Source organism: Limanda limanda, chromosome 11, assembly GCF_963576545.1.
Source record: "Limanda limanda chromosome 11, fLimLim1.1, whole genome shotgun sequence".
In the NCBI taxonomy this organism is placed as follows: Eukaryota; Metazoa; Chordata; class Actinopteri; order Pleuronectiformes; family Pleuronectidae; genus Limanda; species Limanda limanda.
Genome location: NC_083646.1, coordinates 5704491 through 5730042, shown reverse-complemented (window position 1 = coordinate 5730042; position 25552 = coordinate 5704491). Strand labels below are relative to the sequence as shown.

General features: G+C 38.2%; 4 protein-coding genes across 4 annotated transcripts; 3 read left to right on the top strand and 1 right to left on the bottom strand.

Annotated features, from left to right (window-relative positions):
- The first annotated feature begins 282 nt into the window (after nucleotides 1-282).
- LOC133013865 (C-type lectin domain family 12 member B-like) lies at nucleotides 283-7873 on the top strand. Its single transcript, XM_061080954.1, has 10 exons — nucleotides 283-371; nucleotides 510-575; nucleotides 1046-1159; nucleotides 1676-1903; nucleotides 2217-2371; nucleotides 2599-2717; nucleotides 3255-3403; nucleotides 5047-5145; nucleotides 5339-5421; nucleotides 7748-7873. Exons 1-10 carry the CDS (start codon nucleotides 311-313, stop codon nucleotides 7871-7873), a joined length of 1200 nt encoding a protein of 399 aa, XP_060936937.1. The 5' UTR covers nucleotides 283-310.
- Nucleotides 7874-9407: 1534 nt separating this feature from the next.
- LOC133013863 (C-type lectin domain family 17, member A-like) lies at nucleotides 9408-12635 on the top strand. The gene is made up of 7 exons (XM_061080952.1): nucleotides 9408-9468; nucleotides 9832-9924; nucleotides 10873-10997; nucleotides 11052-11130; nucleotides 11442-11596; nucleotides 11824-11942; nucleotides 12482-12635. Exons 1-7 carry the CDS (start codon nucleotides 9408-9410, stop codon nucleotides 12633-12635), a joined length of 786 nt encoding a protein of 261 aa, XP_060936935.1.
- Nucleotides 12636-14407: 1772 nt separating this feature from the next.
- On the top strand, nucleotides 14408-17591 carry LOC133013862 (C-type lectin domain family 17, member A). The gene is made up of 7 exons (XM_061080950.1): nucleotides 14408-14522; nucleotides 14657-14722; nucleotides 15275-15382; nucleotides 15885-16088; nucleotides 16376-16530; nucleotides 16758-16876; nucleotides 17414-17591. Exons 1-7 carry the CDS (start codon nucleotides 14462-14464, stop codon nucleotides 17589-17591), a joined length of 891 nt encoding a protein of 296 aa, XP_060936933.1. The 5' UTR covers nucleotides 14408-14461.
- A 798-nt stretch (nucleotides 17592-18389) lies between these two features.
- On the bottom strand, nucleotides 18390-22660 carry gpatch4 (G patch domain containing 4). The gene is made up of 8 exons (XM_061081432.1): nucleotides 22567-22660; nucleotides 21671-21749; nucleotides 21509-21582; nucleotides 21327-21419; nucleotides 21026-21139; nucleotides 20667-20782; nucleotides 19944-19994; nucleotides 18390-19810 (listed from the first exon to the last, which is right to left on the bottom strand). The coding sequence occupies exons 2-8, from the start codon at nucleotides 21747-21749 to the stop codon at nucleotides 19027-19029; spliced, it is 1311 nt and encodes a 436-aa protein (XP_060937415.1). The 5' UTR covers nucleotides 22567-22660; the 3' UTR covers nucleotides 18390-19026.
- Between the last annotated feature and the right edge of the window lie 2892 nt (nucleotides 22661-25552).

The window sequence follows — 25552 nt, the reverse complement described above, 5'->3', positions numbered from 1 at the left end:
AAAATACTGACTTTGGTAACTTCCTCAGTTACAGACTTGCAACTGAGAAGGGACAACTCACACCGTGTGTAATCATTGACCTCAAAACAAGCTGCAGCTTCGTCCAGTAAGAACATGTCACAAGCAAATTGAGAAACAAAAGTTTACGTGTTTGGTGCTGAAGGAAGAGGAACCTTGTTTGTTCTCTATTAAGTAGTGCGGAGGTGTTATTGTTCGGTCAAGCCTTTCAAGCATCTGTTAAAGTTAATTTGAACAAACCTGCTCTCCTTCTCTGCACTGACACGAATAAGGCGAAGAACAGAGTTTAAGAATGGAGGAAGAACTCAATTATGCTTCTGTGGTTTTCAAAAATGGTGGTAGTCCTCAGAAAGGTAAGTGACTCCTATGAAATGAATTGATAGAACGAACCAACTCAATATTTAACCTCACTACTTAACAACAATTATAAATATTACTTGTTAAATTTCCATGCAATATATTTCAAACTTTTTGTTTTTTCTATCAACCAGAAAACGATGAGGACTCTACAATTTATTCAACGGTTAAATCTAATGTTCCTGCAGCGACTGTAACAAGTAAGTTATGGGAGAAAAGTGCCAATTTGTGACTTTTTCAAATGTGATGTTGCAAAGTCTGAAAATAAAACTAAATTTGCTCCTCCTTAACTTTCTAAAACACTTTCACATCAACCTTGAATGTTTGGGCTTTTGCCGTATATATATCGCTGTGTAACTTTTAATAAATAGAGCAAGAATAGGTGTTCGGGGGGGGGGGGGTGGGGTAGAGGATGAAAGAGGGAACATTCTACATAGTCAAAGTTACTGATCCATCACAACCCATATTGCTGTATCTGCTATAGTTATGACTATTATTGTGTTGCTTGACTCTTGTCTGACAGTGTGTAGAACTTGTCTGGGCGGCCCGATTCCTTTTCAATCGAGACGCTACTTTTTTTTAAGTCATATGGAGGGTCAGAATATACACAGGTCACAGGTATATCCATAATAATGTTGAAAATGAATTGGAATATTTTCACTTCTGTCAGTTAAAGCAGCTGGAGGAGCAGCAGCGGCACACTCCCGGGACTTTGTCCTGCTGCTGGTGTGTTTGGGGATTCTCTGCGTCCTGCTCATCTCGTGCATCGGTGTCATCATCTACAGTGAGTTTGATTTCAACAGACTGAGTTTTTAATGACGCAGCTCACATCACGTCTGGGAAACACAAAAAAAGAAGAGATGTGTGAGTGAGCTCAGCCTTTTGTGAACTGTATTTTACTGTTGACTTTGGATTAGTAATGTTGAAGTGCCCACTTCCTCCTGCACAGTATTTTCTAAACAATACCATACATCTTCACACAGATTCCTAAGGAGCCATTGGAATCAGTCAATTTTGGTGCACTTACAATTAAAATCAACTTACAGAGACTTAAAGGGTTATTAGTCACAGTTATCTAATTAATATTATTGTCAAATTTTCAGTTAAACAGAAACCATGGCTCCAGCTACACTCATTCAATAGGAGCAGTTTAAAGTAAAATCAGAAAAAAACGTAATTGATGGATGAATGGGTACAACAGTAAATATGATCAATTTAAAAGCATGTGGGCTAATGGAAGAGAATATTTCTCCAACTGTGTCCACTGGACTGACCAGTCTCTTTCCCACCACCACTGCAGTCTTCGGGGTCATGAAGGCCCAGGAAGCTGTCGCAGAAAACGTCATCCACCTCGAGAAGGAAAACGTCATCCACCTCAAGAAGGAAATTCATCAGCTGATGATGGAGAAAGAAATCTTAGGGAACAAGACTGAGTTGCTGACCCGAGACAGAGATGACCTCAACAGGACGCTCGGAGTCATCATGACGTTCCAAAACTTCCCAGTCAATAAATTCTGCCCAGACAAAAGTGAGTATATAAAGGGACTGTATTTATTTAGCTTTCTTAACAACCACTCAAAGTGCTTTATATATATATCTATATGTACAACCACACAGTGAGTCCAGCCCTAAACTCACAGATATACACTGAGAATAACGATATATTTGTTTATTTAAGGTAATTGCTAAAATCTGCCATGCTCATATAATAAAGTGTAAATGTCAGTAGCCATTGCAAAGCCTCTCAAACGATTGTGTTTAACTATGGCAGCGATTGTAATGTGTCAAACTTAAATTGGTGATATTAAACTTCTATTTCTCGGCTTCTTTCATGAGTACAGCGTGTCAGCCATGCCGGGAGAGTTGGATCCCGTTCCAGGATCACTGCTACCTGTTTTGGGACCAACCCGCTCCCTGGAAGACATGGACACAAGCACGAACATTTTGTCGAAACAATGTCGCAGACCTGGTTGTTGTCGACAGTTTACAAGAGCAGGTGAGCTCCATCGTCATTAAGCCACAATAACACAGAGTTCTAAATAGATTTTTAAATTGCATAGCGAAATTGTGCTGGTTAAGAAACGCTGAATATTCACATTGCAAACAAAATTCAACTGGAAACAATTGTTTTTTGTAAAATCAAACATATGGGAGGTGGAGGGATTCTAATGTTTTCTCACTGTCAATAAAAGAAGTGTGAAAGTTTGTGATGATCACCTTCAGGAATTCATCAATAAGCACACCAAGTGCTACTTCACCAATGATCATGCATACTGGATGGGATTGCGTAAAAATGAGGACAACAAGTGGATCTGGATTGATGGACGCAATGAGACTTTGGGGTAAGAATTGAAACTGAGCATCTTTCAGGTCTCACATGACGAGAATGGCCCAGCAGTCAAATAACCAATAACACACTCGTAGATATCAGTCCTGTGAATGTGCCAGAGTTATTCCCTCTGAGGTTTTGTTTTCACCCATCTGTTTGTGGGTTTGCCTGTTTGTAAGCAAGATTAACTAAAAACTACAGGACGGATTTCTACAGAACTTGGCAAAAGGATGTGGGATGAGTGAGGGGAGAACCCCCAAAGAACTTTGGTAGGGATCCAGGAATGTTCTCTCACTTTCTTTAACATTGCGAGAGGGCGTTCTTGAGCATATTCCTTGATTTCCTGGGGAAGACTTAATAAACCGAGGACAAAGTCCTGCAGCCAGCAACTGGTAAAGATCTATTTATGATGGGATGTATTGGTTCATAAATTAGGTGCAGATTGTCCGAGTACTTGAGTTTTCCTTTTTCCCATTGAGGGCCATTGAAGTTAGTTGGTATTATGTGTAAAGTTATTAGAGGTACTGATGAGCATGTTCTGTGTTTGTAGGTTCTGGATTCAGGAGAGAGTCAACAACTCTGGTGGATATGCGATGACATTCCCTGGGCATAATGCGACAGCCAGCTGGGGCCCATCAGGGGATGGATTTCAGCTCAAATTCATCTGTGAGCATGAAGCCCTCATCAGGACTCCAGTCAGTTAGCATATTGGGTTTTCTCGTTCCCGTTCTCGTTTGCATGCAAATTGAAATTTACAAAACTGTTCCACCAGTGTTTGGAAAATGTAAGTGCACACGAAACACACAAAAAACAATAATGGATACAACATAAGGAAAAAACCAAAGGGTGTTTGGCGTGCAACTGTTATTTTTATGTATCTATGATTTTGTGTAAACATGCATTTTTATTAGCTACTGTGTACGATCAATTTGGATGAATATATTTTAATGTGTGAAAAGTGTAAAGACCAGAAGCCTCAACGTGGTTTCCACACTAATTAATATTTGGTCATTTACAAAAATAAAAAATATTATACACAAAATATATATACAAAATGTCATGCATGCTGATGCTGCCATCTTGTGTCGATAACCTCATTTGACAGCAGAGTCTAGTCGTGAGTCAGTCTCAGCTGTCATTCATAATGTTTCCCCTTGTTTTTATATCATCAAATAAAAACCTAAATCAAACTTATCATAAACATATACAGTTAAACAAACAGCAGTGTGATAAGAACAATCTGAAATGACAGAAACCATCTTTGGTTCTTTTATTTGACATGTGACTTTTTAGTAGCTCCATGTCCATTAGAGGGCGATTGAGACGCTTTAGCTTCACTTTTAGGGGATCCATCATGACGTCCATCTTTATACACAGTCTATATACAACCAGACCACCGGTGTGAGGCTATGTGATGAAGTATTTGTATTAGTATTTGTAATACATTGGCTCTTCAAAATAAAAGCAACCTGTCCAATAACAACCAAAGTAAAAGAAAGAAATTACTGTTTCACAACATTCTCCCCAAAAAGAGGAAGTAGAGCTCATGAAATCAGCCTCAGTTGGCTTCTCTGAAACCGGACTACAGTCAGGACCGCGCCTCCTTTTGCAAAGTACCACAGCAGTAATAACCCACTAACGCCAATATGCATTGAGCCGCATTTGATCGGAGAGAAGCTGTGTTTTCACTGCTGGTTTCCACACAGCCAGTGACGGCCGTCCCCATTCAACCGGCTGCAGGCAGTCAGCTTCTGTCTCTGACATGTTAACACCAACAATTACCTTAAAACTGAAAACAATGGGGCAAGAACCGAATCACGTCAGAGCATCTTCCAAGACTGACAGTAAGTGAAAGTCTTATATTCTGAAGTTTTTATTCTACTTGAGGAATCTGATGCTCAGGTATTGCACTTCACTACAGATTCAACTTAACATGGCTGTTCCCATTTATATATATTCCCATTTATACCAATAAAACGTGACAATCTGTAACCACAAAGACATTTCATATATTTGTATTTTTCGGTTATAATTTTAACCCTTTTTTATATAGTACTTTTGAAAACGGGGTTTACAAAGTACTTTGAAAGACACAGGAAACTCATTCACATCGAAAAGAACCATCAATAAATACAAGTGATAAGAAGACCGAATCATATGAATACAAATAAAAAGAATATGAACATGAGAAGAAGACGATCACTTTACATGAGGAGAAAATACATGCAGGTAAAAAGAATGAAGGTGTTAAAACAAAAATAACTTCATATTTTTATTTGACATCTATATACATGATATTTCAATTAACTTAATATCTTCATTGTTTGTTGTTCTTCTTCTAGAAACAGGGAAGAAACTTCTGCACACTCTGCTACTCCTGGTGACAGCAGCGTTTGGGTTCATCTGCTTCGTCCTGGTGTCGGTCGCCATCGTCCTCAGAAGTGAGTCCGTCCGTCTGTCCTTGCTCTCCACTGCACTTTGACCCTGACTGACTGAGAGTGAGACAGTAAATCTTTCCTGTTCTGCAGCGACCTCCCTCACGTCAGAGCGACACATGCAAAATGCAGCAGCTCAGAATCTGCAGCTGCGGCAGGAGAAGAACTACTTGGAGAGACGGAGCAAGGAGCTGAGCAGAGAGAGAGACGGACTCAACTGGACCATGGAGGTCATCCTCCAGTACCAAACCTTCCCAGCGGCAACCCACTGCCCAGAGAAAGGTGAAGAAACACCTCGCTTTTGATGCAAAGATGATGTTTTCCAGTGTTTCCATTCCTCAAACCTCAAAGCTTTAAGCTCTTAAATTGTAAATGTTAGTTTTTATCCTCTTAATTTTATCACCCTCGTCCAGGACAGTGTGTTTTCACTCCTGTGTGTTGGTCGCTTTGTTTGTTAGCCGGTTTATGCAAAATCTACCAAATGGATTTCCATGAAAATTGTTGGGAGGATGAGACATGGGCCAAAAAAATAATCTATAGCAGGGGTCTTCATCGTTTTTCAGGCCAAGGCCCCCAAACTGGTGGAGAGATGGAGCAGGGACCCCATACTATATATAGTGCATAAAACTGTGTTTTATATTGAATTGGGCCTAGTGCCATGTATAAACATAGCTACCCTGTTATTGTGCATTCAATACTAAACTATTCAAATATTACACAGCTTCTTATATTTATGTTTTTAATTTAAACATGTGCAAGGTCCAGGCCACTGCCTTTTATTAACATACATCTTGCATACAACACTGAGCTATTACAATAATTCACAGATTCATGTTTTTATTTAAACATACATGTAGAAGAGACAGTGAATCCTCAAGCCATCTGTGGATGGCACACATACTCCCACATTAGTGAGATGTCGGACCCTGATGGGTAGCACACAACTTATCTAACCTTGGACGGATGGAGGTTGTCAGGCATAGGGTCATATCAGCCTCACAATATGTTGGATGCAAGTTAATGTGTATTTAAAGACATTTAAATTTTTGGAAAAAATATTGGTTGGAAGATAAATAAAAAATTACAAAAAAAACCAACAAATTGTCTCAACCAAAAATGTTGCGCCCCCCCCCTGCTGTACCTCCACGGACCCCCTTTTGAAGACCTCTGGTCTATAGGACTTGATCAATGTCTTTAACATTGTGAGATCAGGCCTTTGTTTTTGTTGACATTGTTACAGATTTCCCAGGGAAATAGTATATATATATATAAATGTATAAATGTATGTATAAATTGAAGACGACTGATATCTCTTCAGTGTGTGAAATTTGAAGCAACTTGATTGGATGTAAGGTGCCTTATGGGAATGTGCTCTACTGAGTGTTTACTTTTATTGTGTCATGTTTCATCTAAGTGCAACAACTTGTTTAGGCAGATTAGTTTCTACACTTATATATATTATATAATGCATTGTATATATATTTTGATATATACAGTAACAGCTATGGGTATGAGTATAATTGTGTTGCTTGACTCTTGTCTGACAGTGTGTAGAACTTGTCTGGGCGGCTGGATTCCTTTTCAATCAAGCTGCTACTTTTTTTCCGAACCTAATAATCAACAACCTTTGGAGAATTGGTGGAAGAGTCGTAAGTTGGAGGATTTGCTCAGGTCGTTTACTTTAGTACAAGAACCAAATGAGGCTAGTAAGATACAATATCATACCATATCATACCATAAAATAAGATAAGATGAGTACTGAGTAAAATCTTTATTTGAGATGAACTTGTGATTCCAGCTAGCCAGATACATGTAGTACTTTAAAACGGACACGAATAAATATACTTAGTAACTAGAGGTGGAGATTGTCGTGGCAATTTCCACAATCCCACTACCAACGAAGAAACGAGTCTCAAAAACTCTTACAGTATTGTCACCTTTAATGCTCGAGCATGGTGCATACCACAGGGTTGAGTTTGTAATATGCACCCAGATAGAAACCAGTTCACGGTCTTTATACATTTGGCTAAACCCTCCCACTCTGGAGGGGGCTGTTAAACAGGAAGGTTGAGATCCTTTGATCACACAAATACAACAATGTCTAGTCGAGGGCAATCAACGCAATATGCATTAAGTGACTACAGGAAACACATGATCAAAGAGACATTGTCTAGAGGAAATTAGGTTACATGAAGAGCAGCAGTTGAAAGGTTACATTGTCATAGAGAAAATCAGGTTACTGTGTCTACAGATTAAATTATGATCAAACAGACGGGAAATAAACATTTTATTATGTCAAATGTTATATTTCCTTTACAAGATATATGGTGTTTAAAAGTGTGAACACAAAAGATGATTTGTTTGAATATTTAGAGTCAAGACGTACTTTATAATTGTGTAAATGAAATTCCATTTGCAATTTTTATTGTTTTTAATTTTATTTCTTGTGTCTCTAACCCTGACTGATACCTTTTTAATGTTTCTGTTTCTTGCATCTGTATTTTCATCTGTATATCACTTTTTTTTTTACATCTTTCTTGATGATTATTGTTGTATCATTGTGGACACATGACAGATGACTTCTCTCACAACTGTCTCACGAATGTAGGAATTCATCAACAACCACACTTTGGCCTATAATGATGAAAATCACGCCTATTGGATTGGATTGAGGATGAAGAAGGACGCGGGCTCATGGATGTGGGTGGATGGAACCAACGTCACTTTCCAGTAAAAACACACTAATCAAACGTTTCTCAATATGTCATTTTAATAACAACAAACCTGGCCTCAGCTCAGGCACATGGCCGAGCGAAGCCACGCTGCGATTTGCCACAGGAAGTAAATGTTTTATTCATCCCCCCCGCCCTCACACCTTGGAAGTGAACAGAAGGCAACGTTTCCCCTCTGAAACATTGCCTCCCTATGTATGAAGTGTCTGGAATTTAGTGACATCTAGTGGTGAAGTTACATTTTGCAGCTGAACACCAAATGACTCCAAATGTGCCCGATGGCAGCGTTCGTGTTTCCTCCTCATTTATGAATAGTTGGAGGAGGTGGAGGCACATCATTTATCTCTGTGTACAGTCTATGGTTTCAAGTCTTCATGCTAAGCTAAGTTAAAGTTGCTTATAACTTGCTGTGAATGGTGTGAATCATCTCATCTGAATCTTTTCTTTCTCCACAAGGTACTGGATAGAAGGAGCAATAGACTTGCACAGAGGGCACAACTGGAACAGGTCGTGGTGTCGCACGCTGAAACGTTGGATCTGTGAAACAAGAGCCTTAAACAAACCGGATTAGGAAGCATATTATGTCCAAATAAAAAGGAAATATAAAGCATCAAGAAACTTCGCTTTTTTTTTCACTCATCTGTGTTTTACACATTCATGTAAAGGGTCTGGTCCTAAAAACATTGTTTTCTTCATACTACATGAAAAAGATAAGGAAGAAAATTGACATTTTAATGTCAATTTTGTTTATTATCTATAAATCTAGCTACTGATTACACAAATGTCTGTCTGTCTGTATGTGGAGCGCAAACTGTAAATAGGGAAGGGCACTATTGATATTGGTGCAACTTGGACATATGATACGTTCAACATATATAAACCTCGAATAAACTGGTTACCAGCAGTCTGTCGCAGTCAAAGATGAAAATCTTGGAAAACCTCAGGTTAACTGCAGCAGTGGTTTGCAACTGGGTCAAAACCACTGGCAGATCGGTTTGGTCATTTTTTTTCTATTTCCCTAAATCGGACTGACACAGACATTCAAACAGGTCGGTCAACTTTCCAACTTTATTCAAATGCAAAAGTGCAACACGGGATCTTTTGAAATTTGCCAAAGAATATTCACTGTGAACAAATAATGGCCTGATTAGAATTTGCTGGTCAAAGGTCCAGGACACTGTGAGCTAACTAACCTGCTTTGCTGAATAAAAAACACGACAAAATACTGACTTTGGTAACTTCCTCAGTTACAGACTTGCAACTGAGAAGGGACAACTCACACCGTGTGTTATCATTGACCTCAAAACAAGCTGCAGCTTCGTCCAGTAAAAACATGTCACATGCAAGTTGAGAAAACAAAAGTTTTTTACGTGTAAGGTGCTGAAGGAAGAGGAACCTCGTTGGTTCTCTATGAGGTAGGGCGGAGTTGTTGTTATTGTTCGGTCAAGCCTTTCAAGCATCCATTAAAGTTCATTTGAACAAACCTGCTCTCCTTCTCTGCACTGACACAAACACGACGATGAACGGAGTTTAAGGATGGAGGAAGAACTCAATTATGCTACTGTTGTTTTCAAAAATGGTGGTAGTCCTCAGAAAGGTAAGTGACTCCTATGAAACTCCTATAACAACAAGCATGAATCTTACTTGATAAATTTCCATGCAATAGATTTAAAAAAGAGGGAACATTCTCCACAGTCAGTTACTGAACCATCGAACCCATTTAATTGGATATGCTATAAAAAAAAAGTTATGGTGTTGCTTTAAAATACAATGATATATAGAAGTCATATGGAGAGTCAGCATATACACAGGTCACAGGTATATCCATGATAATGTTGAAAATGAATTGGAATATTTTCACTTCTGTCAGTAAAAGCAGCTGGAGGAATAGCTGCTGCTCCTCCAGCAGCAGCTGGAGGATCAGCAGCAGCAGCTGGAGGAGCAGCAGGAGGAGGAGCAGCAGCAGCACACTCCCGGCACTTTGTCCTGCTGCTGGTGTGTTTGGGGATTCTCTGCGTCCTGCTCATCGCGTGCATCGGCGTCATCATCTACAGTGAGTTTGATTTCAACAGGCTGAGTTTTTAATGACGCAGCTTACTGAGTGACTGAGCTCAGCTTTTTGTGAACTGTATTTTACAGGAGGAGGAAGTGTCCACTTCCTTCTGCACAGTATTTTCTAAACAATACCATACATCTTTACACAGATTCCTCAGCAGCCATTGGATTCAGTTAATTTTGGTGCACTTACAATTAAAATCAACTTACAGAGACTTAAAGGTTATTAGTCACAGTTATGTATATTAATATTTTTTTCAAATTTTCAGTTAAACAGAAACCCTGGCTCCAGCTGCCCTCAATTAATAGGAGCAGTTTAAAGTAAAATTGGGAAAAAAGGTAATTTATATATGAATGGGTACAACAGTAAACATAATAAATTAAAAAGAGGCCATGTAAGCAATCCTAACTTACTCTGACGATTAACACAGTATCAATACTGGTGACATTTTTTTGTCAGATTCGAAATCGGCATTGGCAATCGGTCAATAAATGTCAGGGACGACACATTTTCAGAATTTTCTGTTTAAAATGTTGTTGTCAGTGAGGAGGAAACATTTTAAAACCTTATCTGCTGCTGCGTTTCAGGACAATTTGACATTAGAGAGCAGATAGTTGGCTGCGTCTTTAAATCCAGACACTAAAGGTCCAGTTCCCTGAAAAGAACGAGTTGGAAAGTGGGAAGTATTGTTTTCAAATAAAGGGTATAATAGGGTATCATAAACAATTTTTATATTGATAATAATAACGATAATTATTTTATTTGTTTTGATGTTGTTATAGCTTAGCTTTTGATGTATTTTGGAGTTGGCTTGATGAAATCAAATAAACAAAATGAGACTGTCACATGACAAAAGCCTGGAAATCAATGATGTGTAGGAGAGGATTTTTAAAAAGGTTCAGGGGTAAAGTGGACTGACCAGTCTCTTTCCCACCACCACTGCAGTCTTCGGGGTCATGAAGGCCCAGGAAGCTGTCGCAGAAAACGTCATCCACCTCGAGAAGGAAAATCACAGACTGATGATGGAGAAAGAAATTTTAGCTAACAAGACCGAGGAAATTCATCAGCTGATGATGTTCGAGAAAGAAATCTTAGCAAACGAGATCGAGGTGCTGAACTGAGACAGAGATGATCTCAACAGGACGCTCGGAGTCATCATGACGTTCCAAAACTTCCCAGTCAACACATTCTGCCCAGACAAAAGTGAGTATATAAAGGGACTGCATATATTTAGCTTTCTTAACAACCACTCAAAGTGCTTTATATATATCTATATGTACAACCACACAGTGAGTCCAGCCCTAAACTCACAGATATACACTGAGAATATAGATATATTTGTTTATTTAAGGTAATTGCTAAAATCTGCCATGCTCATATAATAAAGTATAAATGTCAGTAGCCGTTGCCAAGCCTCTCAAACTATTGTGTTTAACTATGGCAGTGATTGTAATGTGTCAAACTTTAATAAGTGACATTTAACTTGTATTTCTCGGCTTCTTTCATGAGTACAGAGTGTCAGCCATGCCGGGAGAGTTGGATCCCGTTCCAGGATCACTGCTACCTGTTTTATGAGCAACCCGCTCGTTGGAAGACATGGACACAAGCACGAACAATTTGTCAAAACAAAGTCGCAGACCTGCTTGTTGTCGACAGTTTACAAGAGCAGGTGAGCTCCATCGTCATAAAGCCACAATAACACAGAGTTTTAAATAGATTTTTAAATTGCATAGCAAAATTGTGCTTATTAATGAATGCTGCATATTCACATTGCAAACAAAATTCAACTGGAAACAATTGTGTTTTGTAAAATCAAACATATGGGAGGTAAAGGGATTCTTATGTTTTCTTACTGTCAATGAAAGAAGTGTGAAAGTTTGTGATGATCACTTTCAGGAATTCATCAATAAGCACACCAAGTTCTACCACGACCTTCATCATGCATACTGGATGGGATTGCATAAAAATGAGGACAAGAAGTGGATCTGGATTGATGGACGCAATGAGACTTTGGGGTATGAATTGAAACTGAGCATCTTTCAGGTTCTCACATGACGAGAACGGTCCAGCAGTCAAATAACCAATAACACACTTGTAGATATCAGTCCTGTGAATGTGCCAGAGTTATTCCCTATGAGGTTATGTTTTCACCCATCTGTTTGTGGGTTTGCCTGTTTGTAAGCAAGATTAACTAAAAACTACAGAATGGATTTCCACAGAACTTGGCAAAAGGATGTGGGATGAGTGAGGGGAGAACCCCCAAAGAACTTTGGTAGGGATCCAGGAATGTTCTCTCACTTTCTTTAACATTGCGAGAGGGCGTTCTTGAACATATTCCTTGATGTCCCAGGGGAATACTTAATAAACCGAGGACAAAGTCCTGCAGCCAGCAACTGGTAAAGATCTATTTATGATGGGATGTATTGGTTCATAAATTAGGTGCAGATTGTCTGAGTACTTGAGTTTTCCTTTTTCCCATCGATGGCCATTGGAGTTAGTTGGTATTATCTGTAAAGTTATTAGAGGTACTGATGAGCATGTTCTGTGTTTGCAGGTACTGGATTCAGGAGAGAGTTGGTTACGATGGTGGATATGCGATGACATTCCCTGGGTATGATGTGACGGCCAGCTGGGGCCCAGCAAGGCATTATATGCGTAACAAATTCATCTGTGAGCATGAAGCCCTCATCAGGACTCCAGTCAGTTAGCATATTGGGTTTTCTCGTTCCAAACTTTGCATGCAAATTTAAATTTACAAAACTGTTCCACGAGCGTTTGGAAAATCTAAGTGCACGAGCAAACACACAAAAAACAAAAGGGTGTTTGGCGTGCAAGTGTTAATTTTATGTATCTATGATTTTGTGTAAACATAAATTTTTATTAGCTACTGTGTACGATCAATTTGGATGAATATATTTTAATGTGTGAAAAGTGTAAAGCCAAGAAGCCACAACCTGGTTTAATATTTGGTCATTTAAAAAAATATATATACAAAATGTCCTGCATGCTGATGCTACCATCTTGTGTCGATATCTTATTTGACACCATAATGTTTCCCTTTTTTTTTTATATCATCAAATAAAAACCCAAATCAAACTTATCATAAACATATACAGTTAAACAAACATCAGTGTGATAAGAACAATGTGAAATGACACAAACCATATTTGGTTCTTTTATTTGACATGTGACTTTTTATTAGCCCCATGTCCATTAGAGGACGATTGAGATGCTTTAGCTTCACATTTAGGGATCCTTCATGACGTCCATCTTTATTAACAGTCTTTATACAACCAGACCACCGGTGTGAAGCTATATGATGAGGTATTTGTATTAACATGTTAAGAAATAAACATGGGCTCTTCAAATTAAAAGAAGCCTGTCCAATTACAACCAAAGTAAAAGAAGGAAATCCCTGTTGCACAGAGGGCCTTGTGCTCTGAGTTTACCTCGTGCCGATGAGCTGGCCAACTGGGACCAGTCGTGGTGTCGCATGCTGAAACGCTGGATCTGTGAAACAAGAGCCTTAAACAAACCGGATTTGGAAGAAGTTTCTGTTCAAATTGGTTATTTAACTTGTGACGAATAAAAATGTAATATAAAGCCGCAAGAAACTTGACTTTTTTTTCACTCATTTGTGTTTTACCCATTTATTCAAAGGGTCTGGTCCTACAAACATTGTTTTGTTTATACTAAATTAAAAAGATAAGGAAGAAAATTGACCTTTTCCTTTTGTTTATTATCTATCAATCTAGCTACTGATTCCATGAATGTCTGTATGTGGAGCACAAACTGTAAATAGGGAAGGGCACTATTGATATTGGTGCAACTTGGTCATATGATACGTTCAACATATATAAACTTTGAATAAACTGGCGACCAGCAGTCTGTCGCAGTCAAAGATGAAAATATCTTCTTCTACGTCCTCAGGTTAACTGCAGCAGTGGTTTGCAACTGGGTCAAAACCACCGGCAGATCGGTTTGGTCATTTTTTTTTTATTTCCCTAAATCAGACTGACACAGACATTCAAACAGGTCGGTCAACTTTCCAACTTTATTCAAATGCAAAAGTGCAACATAGGATCTTATGAAAATTGCCAAAGAATATTCACTGTGACCCAATAATGGCCTGATTAGAATTTACTGGTCAAAGGTCCAGGACACTGTGAGCTAACGAACCCGCTTTGCTTAATAAAAAACAAGACAAAATACTGACTTTGGTAACTTCCTAAGTTCCAGACTTGCAACTGAGAAGGGACAACTCACACCGTGTGTAATCATTGACCCCAAAACAAGCTGCAGCTTCAGCATCACTGTTTGACTTTGTCCAATAGGAACATGTCATATGCAAATTGAGAAACTGCGGTTTACGTGTTAGGTGCTGAAGGAAGAGGAACCTCGTTGGTTCTCTATTAAGTAGTGCAGAGGTGTTATTGTTCGGTCAAGCCTTTCAAGCATCCACCAAAGTTCATTTGAACAAACCTGCTCTCCTTCTCTGCACTGACACAAATACGGCAATGAACAAAGTTTAAGGATGGAGGAAGAACTCAATTATGCTTCTGTGGTTTTCAAAAATGGTGGTAGTCCTCAGAAAGGTAAGTGACTCCTATGAAATGAATTGATAGAACGAACCAACTCAATATTGAACCTCACTAACAACAATTATAAATATTACTTGTTAAATTTCAATGCAGTATATTTCAAAGTTTTTGTTTTTTTTATCAACCAGAAAACGATGAGGACTCTACAATTTATTCTACAGTTAAATCTAAAGTTCCTACAACGACTGTAACAAGTAAGTTATGGGAGAAAAGTGCAAAGTAATGAATTTTTCAAATGTGATTTTGCAAAGTCTGAAAATAAAACAAAATTTTCTCCTCCTGAAATTTCTAAAACATTTTCACATGAACATTGAATAATTGGCCTTTTGCCGTATATGTTTCGCTGTGTAACTTTTAATACATAGAGCAAGAATAGGTGTTTGGTGGGGGGGGGGGGGGGGGGGGGAAGTGAGGATAAAAGAGGGAACATTCTCCATAGTCAGTAACTGAACCATCAAACCCATATTACTGTATCTGCTATGGTTATGACTATTACTGTGTTGCTTGACTCTTGTCTGACAGTGTGTAGAACTTGTCTGGGCGGCTGGATTCCTTTTCAATTGAGCTGCTACTTTTTTTAAGTCATATTGAGTGTCAGAATATACACAGGTCACAGGTATATCCATTATAATGTTGAAAATTAATTGGAATATTTTCACTACCGTCAGTAAAAGCAGCTGGAGGAACAGTAGCAGCTGGAGGAGCAGCAGCAGGTGGAGGAACAGCAGGTGGAGGTGCAGCAGCAGCTGGGGGAGGAGCAGCAGCGGCACACTCCCGGCACTTTGTCCTGCTGCTGGTGTGTTTGGGGATTCTCTGCGTCCTGCTCATCTCGTGCATCGGTGTCATCATCTACAGTGAGTTTGATTTCAACAGACTTGAGTTTTTAATCACGTCTGGGAAACACAAAAAAAGAAGAAATGAGTGAGTGAGCTCAGCTTTTTGAGAACTGTATTTTACTGTTGACTTTGGATTAGTAATGTTGAAGTGTCCACTTCCTCCTGCACAGTATTTTCTAAACAATACCATACATCTTTACAAGGATTCCTCAGCAGCCATTGGAATCAATCAATTTTGGTGCACTTACAATTAAATTCCAATAGCAGAGACTTAAAGGTTATTAGTCACAGTTATATATATTAATATTATTGTCAAATTTTCAGTTAAACAGAAACCATGGCTCCAGATGCCCTCTTTCAATAGGAGCAGTTTAAAGTAAAATCGGTAAAAATGGTAATTGATAGATGAATGGGTACAACAGTAAATATAATTAATTTAAAAGCATGTGGGCTAATGGAAGAGAATATTTCTCCACCTGTGTCCACTGGACTGACCAGTCTCTTTCCACCATCACTGCAGTCTGTGGGGTCATGAAGGCCCAGGAAGCTGTCGAAGAAAACATCATCCACCTCGAGAAGGAAAATTACCAGCTGATGATGGATAAAGAAATCTTAGCGAACGAGACAGAGGTCCTGACCCGAGACAGAGATGATCTCAACAGGACGATCGGAGTCATCATGACGTTCAAAAACTTCCCAGTCAATGCATTCTGCCCAGACAAAAGTGAGAATATAAAGGGACTGCATTGATTAAGCTTTCTTAAGGGTTAGGGTTAAAACCACACAGTCAGTCCAGCTCTAAACTCATAGATATACACTGAGAATATAGATATATTTGTTTATTTAAGGTAATTGCTAAAATCTGCCATGCTCATATAATAAAGTGTAAATGTCAGTAGCCGTTGCCAAGCCTCTCAAACGATTGTGTTTAACTATGGCAGCGATTGTAATGTGTCAAACTTAAATTGGTGATATTTAACTTATATTTCTCGGCTTCTTCCATGAGTACAGAGTGTCAGCCATGCTTGGAGAGTTGGATCCCGTTCCAGGATCACTGCTACCTGTTTTGGGACCCAGACACTCCCTGGAAGACATGGACGCAAGCACAAACATTTTGTCGAAAAACTAACGCAGACCTGCTTGTTGTCGACAGTTTACAAGAGCAGGTGAGCTCCATCGTCATTAAGCCACAATAGCACAGAGTTTTAAATAGATTATTAAAAGGCATAGCAAAATTGTGCTGGTTAAGAAACGCTGCATATTCACATTGCAAACAAAATTCAACTGGAAACAATTGTGTTTTGTAAAATCAAACATATGGGAGGTGGAGGGATTTTAATGTTCTCTCACTATCAATGAAAGAAGTGTGAACGTTTGTGATGATCACTTTCAGGAATTCATCAATAAGCACACCAAGTACTACTACGACCTTCATCATGCATACTGGATGGGATTGCGTACAAATGAGGACAAGAAGTGGATCTGGCTTGATGGACGCAATGAGACTTTGGGGTAAGAATTGAAACTGAGCATCTTTCAGGTCTCACACCACGAGAACGGCCCAGCAGTCAAATAACCAATAACACACTTGTAGATATCAGTCCTGTGAATGTGCCAGAGTACTTCCCTCTGAGGTTATGTTTTCACCCATCTGTTTGTGGGTTTGCCTGTTTATAAATTAGATTAACTAAAAACTACAGGACGGATTTCCACAGAACTTGGCAAAAGGATGTGGGATGAGTAAGGGGAGAACCCCCAGACAACTTTGGTAGGGATCCAGGAATGTTCTCTCACTTTCTTTAACATTGCGAGAGGGCGTTCTTGAACATATTCCTTTATTTCCTGGGAAATACTTAATAAACCGAGGACAAAGTCCTGCAGCCAGCAACTGGTAAAGATCTATTTATGATGGGAATTATCGGTTCATAAATTAGGTGCAGATTGTCAAAGTACTTGAGTTTTCCTTTTTCACATTGAGGGCCATTGGAGTTAGTTGGTATTATCTGTAAAGTTATTAGAGGTACTGATGAGCATGTTCTGTGTTTGCAGGTTCTGGATTCAGGAGAGAGTTGGTAACGCTGGTGGATATGCGATGACATTCCCTGGGTATAATGCGACAGCCAGCTGGGGTCCATCAGGGAATGATATGCAGAACAAGTTCATCTGTGAGCATGAAGCCCTCATCAGGACTCCAGTTTTCTCGTTCCAAACTTTGCCGGCAAATTGAATTTGGAGGTTGGAGAATCTGATCGTCAATGTAATTATCTTTGAATCAAGTCAATTAAATATCAATGACTTTTGCTGAGACTATATTTTACATAGTAACCAAAAACCAATGTTGTTCAATGTAGAATCACTTATTTAGGATTTGTGTTTTCCGATCTCCAGTAAAAGTGTGTTAACTGTTCTGTTCTTGTGTCAGACGTGTTGCGTGTTATGCACTTGTCACTCTGGAAGTTTGTGTTTTGCAAACTGCCGTCTGACACAAGTTAGTGGATTAACAGAAGTAATGTGTCGAGATAAATTCTGCACGCTTTGTATTACAGAGGTGTTAAATACTACTGGAACATGCAATAAGGTTGTTTTTTCACATTCGAGCCTAATCTGTTGTAAACTCAAGTGTTGACACACAAGCCTGTGTCCTTCCCGACCTGTCGCAACCTCTGAGTGGTGACAGGTACAGAGCTGAGGTCTGTACCTGTTTCAAGGTTGTAAGATTCTGAACTCTAAAGGTCACAGTTAAAACATGAGTCGATCATTTATATACTGATACTGTTGTACTGACATTATTTTTGTAGCGTTTTAAACTGTGTTGTTCACTGTCGACTAACTGGAGACTCGATATGTGGAATGATGAAGTTTCTACATGTTAACAGAGAAAACACCATTTAAAGGATTTCCAGTATTTATGATTTGTAAGTAAATTTTTTCCTTTGGTAATTGTAACTCCTGCCATTTTGTATTTATAGAATGGAGAATAAAGAAATATGAAATCTGTTAACCTGAAAGAATCACACATACACAGTTTGACGTGACACATCATTCATTTGCATATAAAATCCAAACCTAGTAGTTTATCCTTGTACTCAAATACAGCGGCAGATTTCAGCTCCGTCAAAGAGTAGGTCTGTGGTGCAGAAACAACACTGACTCACACACCAATATGAAATGTGTCATAAAATTCTCAGCTAAAAACACATATTTCCCATGTAGAGGTCAACACGTGAACCCAAAGTACAAAAGAAAACATCTCTGTGATTTCAAGAGTCAGTTTAAAGAAGCTGGGCAGCAGTGTGGAGATCAGCTGACTCGTCAAAACAATGATTTACAGCATTAAATAACATTAATTGATGTCATGTAATTCATTTTTATAACCAACGATCTTAAAAGGCCAGAATTTCCAGTCTTAAAACTGCAATAAATAATCAACGTGATCCGATTTCCTCACTTGGAATTTTTCCAACAAGCTTTTAACTTCAAGACTTGTTCAGTCGGCACAAGAGGCTCCACAGCCGGAGGTAATCTCATTACTACAGATGTACTAGAGTACATGTGTGATTTCTGGTAATAGCTATATTGAGCTATAAGTGCCCTTTAAAGCACTTTGAAGCTGATTAACAGTAATGATCACTCTGTTCATAAACGTCCATGTTTATCCAGTTCTACTCTTTGCACTTTTTCTTCTTCTTCTTTGGAGCAGGTGCCTCCTCGTTTACTTTGTCATCCATCACTGGTTTGTCCTTTTTACATTTTGTCCTTTTTTGCTTTACTGTCGATTCTACCTCTGCAACTTCAGCTTCTTCCATTAAAACTGCAGCTTTTCTCTTTTTGGTTTTTGGAGCACAGTCCTGGGCCAGCTCTGATTGGCTGGATTCTGTCTCATTACTCTCCTCTACCTCACTGTGATGTTTTGAAGACGACTTCTTCTTCTTCTTCTTCACTTGAGTGACTGAGTGCAGCTCAGACGTTTCCTCCGGACTCTCGCTCTCTGCAGCAGGGGCAGTCGTTATTTCTTCTTCATTCTGCTCCGCTTTATTCTTCTTCTTTTGTTTCCTCTTTGTTTTGTGAGAATGTTCTGTTTCACAGTTTTCTACACAGATCACATCCTCCGTGGAAACTGCATCAGTTATTTCTTCATCGCCTTTCTTTTTCTTTTTCTTCTTTTTGGGTTTAACATCTGCTCCAGGACTTTCAGACACCTCCATAACGCTCGGAGTGGAGCTCTTCCTCTTCTTCTTCATCTTTGTGCTCGGAGCTTCGTCAGCTGTCTCCTCCGGCAGCTCCACTTGCACCTCAGCGGCCTTGGAGGTCGGTGGAGCTGGTTTACCACAAACCGGCAAGGCAGCAGGTGGTTGATTCTTCTTGCCATACTTGGCCATGAACTCAGCCTCCTGCTGCTCCAGCCTGGCTAACTTGGCACTCATGTTCAGTCCATGTCTGGCTCCTCTGAAAAACACAAGCAGAAAAGAGATATAGATCACGTTGAAATATAACATTGTTCTGTTTTGTGATTTATACTGAACACATAATTTTTTTTCCCCGTTCACGACTTTATTTCTGTGTAATAGTATGAACGTACTTGTGAGCCGTGCGTCCTCCACAAGCCTTCATCAGGTCAGCATCAGAGAGCCTGTTGGTATCAATGATTTATTTACATTTTATGACATGATCAAAAATAGAACCTTCAAGAATTATCAATAAAGTCAAGCAGCAAATTAAAAGCTTATTGATTATAGAGTAATGAAACCCGACAATAAGAAATCAAAGTTCTGTATCTGAAGTCATGTTGTACATTAATGAGACAGCAAGACTTGATTTATCATATATTATGTAAGAAATACATGGCTTATAACACAGTAAGATAAAATATAAAGTACAGTAGGGTCCAGACTTTAACAACTAAAACTGTATAAGGCTGTATAAACAACTACTTGTTGGCCAATAAAAAAAGTGCCCAATACGAGTCTATTAGAGAAAAACTTAGTAAAATGCAGAAATGATGTACATTCTTAATTACATTCACAAAAAATTATTTTCCATACAATAATAAAATTCATGGATAAACATTAAATATCAAGATTTTTTTTCAAAATACATTTAATTGGCCAATATTGTTGTCATAAATTCTTCACTCTGTATCTGCCCCTCGAGCTACAATTGACAGAATACTCTAATAAGCATGTAAAAGATACATAGAGCTTTAATCAAAGAGCATTTTTAAATCATATATTAAACGGCGACCTAGAAGGAAGCGATCCTAGAAACCTTCTTAGTTTGGACCTGTGTGAGATGAGGGTCTTACTTGGTGGTGCTGGACAGATCCAGTCTCTGGTCGTCCTCCTCGTCTGAGCTGCTGCTGTCGTCCGAGTCCGACGCCTTGGGCTCCGGCTGCTCCTGACCAGACAGCAGAGTGGCCGACTGAGAGAGAAACATCGAAACACATCAAACAGCGTCAGAGTCATTTCAGAGCAGAATCACTGTCTGGCATGAAGCTGTTGTGTGTCCACAGAAACAGATGAAAACCCTTTGTAGGTCCTACACAACAAAGTTTCAAATTTATCGTCTAAAGCAGCTGTGACTGTCATTGTGATCAGTTATACTCATGTTAAGATAAAACCAAAAACATATAGAATGTGTATAGAAAAGATTAGAGCAGATTACCTTGACAAAGCATCCATAAAGTTTGTCTTTAGCCAGCCAGGCCTTCCGTGGTCTTTTATTGGAGATCATTCCATCTTCGTCTTCCTCCACCGTTTTCTTCAGTTTGATGCCGTCCTGAGTCGCACAGAAAAACAGGAACAGTTCAGCTTCTGTCTAGGACTGAAACCAACTCACCGACAAGTCACATTTGTGATTTCTCATTCAATCACAACTTAAGTTTTCTAACATAATGACTTTCTCCATCGTAGTATATAAAGCAGGGGCTCGAGTGTGTGGTCACATGAGTGAAGGTGACACCTACCTGATCAGACTCCACCTGCAGGCTGGCGGAGGCCTTATTGAAGACATGATCCCACCAGTGGAAGGTGAACTGCTCTCCTTCCTTGTGACCGACCTAAAAGACAAGCAACACGTGAATCATACCGACATCATTTGATAGATGTGGAACCTGTTGAATACCTTCATGCATCATTTCACACTCACCCCTCCTTTGCCACACTTCACGTTGACCTTGATGGCTTCACAGATGCCGTTCTCCTCTCGGCCGAGTCCTTTACCTGAGGACAGAGAGGACCGAGTGAGACCTGGGTCTGCTGCCTTACGGAGGTCGGATAGTTTCACTAAATCAGAGCCAACGTTCTTTACCTTGTTCCCAACCGTGACGCAGGAGCTGCTGCTCGGCAAACTTCAAGCCGCGACTTTTCTCTGGTACAACGTTTGCCATCTGTGGATGAGACAGTAGAATATCAACCCACTGAAAACTACAGTTAATTTGCTTTGGATTTTTTTCTATTTCTGGAGCTACATATACAACAATGACTTTCAACAAGTGGAACAAAAACAGATATTTAGGCAGGAAACAGCAAATTAAATAGGGTTTTAGTGGGAAGATTAATGACAGAAGCTGGTGAAGCAAGATGATAAATCACATGGAAAACAGAAAACACAACATTTCTATAACACAACATTATGACATCACACAGTTAAGCTATTTCCCCTTGGTTCATTAGGTAATTAGCCAATGACAACGTTTTAAATAAAAGAAAACATTACAACTTGTACGTGGTTGCCTCCAGAAACAGATATTAAATATGTATAATATTAAGCATATACACATCTTTTAAAAACCATTGGCATTCATTCCTAGGATGTCATTAACAAATCCCTATGACAAGGTTAAGGCTTGATATTTAAATGTTTACCCATGAACTTTATTCTAACTATAAATACAAAAAGACAACAAACTCACAGGATACACGTTTTAGATAAGAGTTTCAAAATAAATGCACATACATGAAAACCTGTAGGAATCTTGTTTTTAGAAGCATGACCTTGGTATGTTTCTTTACTTCATGATCGCTGTCGTATTGACTGTATGAGACATGAACTATTAAAGATCCTGAATGAATCTGAATGTTAGCTTGTTAGCATGTTAGCATCAGAGGTTCAAACTGGAGGCTCGGCTGCTTTAGTCCTGATCTGTCGTCAGCAGAAGTTTTAAATCACAACACTGACACAATAAAAGGAAAAGGCACATTTACCTCTCGATGTCCTGTTGCATCAAAACGTCACTGAAAACCACGAGGCTGGAAAAAATAAAGATTCAAACACAGAGACAGTTACAGGACATGTGGCACCGACAGGAAGCTGACATGACACCGGAAGCACGTCACCACGGAGGCTTTCTTCTTCTCTGGAGATAATTCGCCGAATCGATAGATAGATAGATAGATAGATAGATAGATAGATAGATAGATAGATAGATAGATAGATAGATAGATAGATAGATAGATAGATAGATAGATAGATAGATAGATAGATAGATAGATAGATAGATAGATAGATAGATAGATAGATAGATAGATAGATAGAGATGAAAGATGAAAGATGATGATGGTAATATAACTGATGATATGTTGGTAATGTTATTGTTAGACAGTATATAAAAATAGTACAGTATATATAGTATATAATTACATAATATATATTTATATATGATAGTAATTATACCAATATAATAGCAGTATATAGTAATAATGGCAGCAACAGTATATATAATAATAGTAATAGTAATATAATAATAATAATAATTATAACATGTACACATGTATAAATATGTGTATATGGGCCATTCTACCGAATTGGTGCAAAGTATGGTCCCCCAACAAGAAAAGCTATTTACAAAACAATTAAGTATTCATGACATAGATTTTTACTAAGAATGTGTTAAGGTCTATTTAAACCCAAGACATTAAATGAGATAGGGATAAGCTAAATATATACAAAATCATCATTTATAGGGTACTTTCTATTGGGAAGTAGCTGTCCCCAACCCTGACATCTAAATTTCAATTTCTGAAAATAACACTTTATCAATTTTTTAGATTTTTTTCAGTGATCTTATTTCAAAGATCTTTATGATTTAGTTCAAACAGAACTTGGACGATTTAGATTTATTGTGGGTTTAATTTTTAAATTAAAAAACTATAGTCAAAAAATCATGTCCCCAGTTTTCATGTCACTACCGAAACACAACAGTTTTAGTCCATTGGCTGAGCCTGGTTTTTAGCCACACCCCTGCATTTTTGAGCAGGCATTGACACTGCATCCCTGTCCCTCCTGGCTCAATGGTAAGTAGCTAAAACCCATACTTTTGATGTAAATGTGTTCCAAAGTCTGAAAATCAGCGTGTAACCTTAAGAATTGTCACTACCGAATCACATATTATCTTCAATTAAGTAAACTTTTTGGGGTTTTATGCAAAGTATTGTGTTTTTATTAGCCATGTGCTTGCTAGCATTCTTTAGTTATGCTCAAAATTAGCTATAATTGTCACTACCGAAACAGTCTCTACCGAAACATACCGTCACTACAGAAACATAAAGTTCCAACTTCAGGCCTAGTTTAACTGCACATTATTCAACAGTCTGAAGCCGATCTCACTGCTGCAATTTGCAAACTCACAAGAGGCTAGTTCTGTACAAATACTTTAATGCTGCAAACTGCTCACAGGACCATTTTTACATATCCATTATTCAATTTTTCCAATTCTATGATCAAAAGGACAAGATCTGGTCCACATTGGACAAGGTCGTCACCTTAATCCCTCCACCAGAAAACGTCACACAGAGGCATATCCAGATCACCCCAAGAGTGTTCACCACAGTATGTGAAAAGTTAAAATTTGTGAATGGATTTGTGATGGTGTCTGACACTAAACCCCCTTAAACATACAGTACGACATAATATCAGTTTTTTGTCAATGTTTTCTTCTATTTTACTGAACCCACTTGGGTAATATTTGTACTTTAAATGGTTCTGGACGAACAATTGTTATGTCCTAAAATATAAAATTATTCTATTGACCACAAAACATTTGTGTTTTTAATATTCCCAACCTATAGCATGTTATGAGTTAAGATTAAGCAATAAGGTTGAGGAAATATGATACAACCTAGCAAACAAAATACTGTGGTCACTCCAAAAACAGTGCAGTCACTACCGAAACAGTGGATGTTTTGTAAAAAATAAAGTATATTGAGTTATCAACTAAAATGTTATGATACTGATTGGTTTAATGTATGTTCAATTTCATCAATCATCAACTCTGGAATCAATATGATCAGTATTATGCATTTTACAAAGAAATATTGTATTTAGATTTTGATGAATTGTATAAATTGAACTTTGAAATTTGGTAAAAATTTCATTTTTATTGATTAAATTCTGAAAACCTTCAAGAAATATTTTTAAAAATACTCTTCAAAGAAAGGAAGGAAACACAATTTTAACAGGTTAATAATAATACTTTTTTACTATAGTTTATTACTATGTTTCGGTAGTGACAATTTTTGGGAGAGGAAAAACATTCCAACACAGTCTGTAAATACAACATAAAAATTGACGGTTCTTTTACTAGATATGTGTACTTTAGATATATACGGGCAATATATATACGGAAAAAGTTTTGGGAATAAAACATACAAAATTTCAAAATATTTCCAACCTGACTTTGCACCAATTCGGTAGAATGGCCCATATAGACTTATGTATACAAAGAATATACAGAGAGTATGATATAATATATGATATATAGTAGAGGTATGAATATAAGTATTTGACTATACAATAGGTAATATAATATACTATGAGTGTAAGAATATGTAGACAGAGTGTGCAAAAGACAACTACTAGAACTACTACTTTTTGTTTGGTGTGTTGTTTGGTGAATGATGGTGAATGATGGTGAATCCAATACAGACACTCAATGTTTTAAAGTTCAAACTTTGCAACTTTTCATCTCAACCTTTTTTGGAACTCTAGATTTGAAAATATCAGAAACCTAAATAAGAATTTTTTTCATTCAAACTTATACATTTGATTTTATGTAATATATAGTAATATTTTGTGTGTTTATACATTTTTACTTTGTCACCGAATGAAGGAGTTGGGTCTGTTTTTATAGTTGTGATTATATATAGAACCATCTGATTTGGTATTGTTCAGTGTATAATTAAATATTACTCA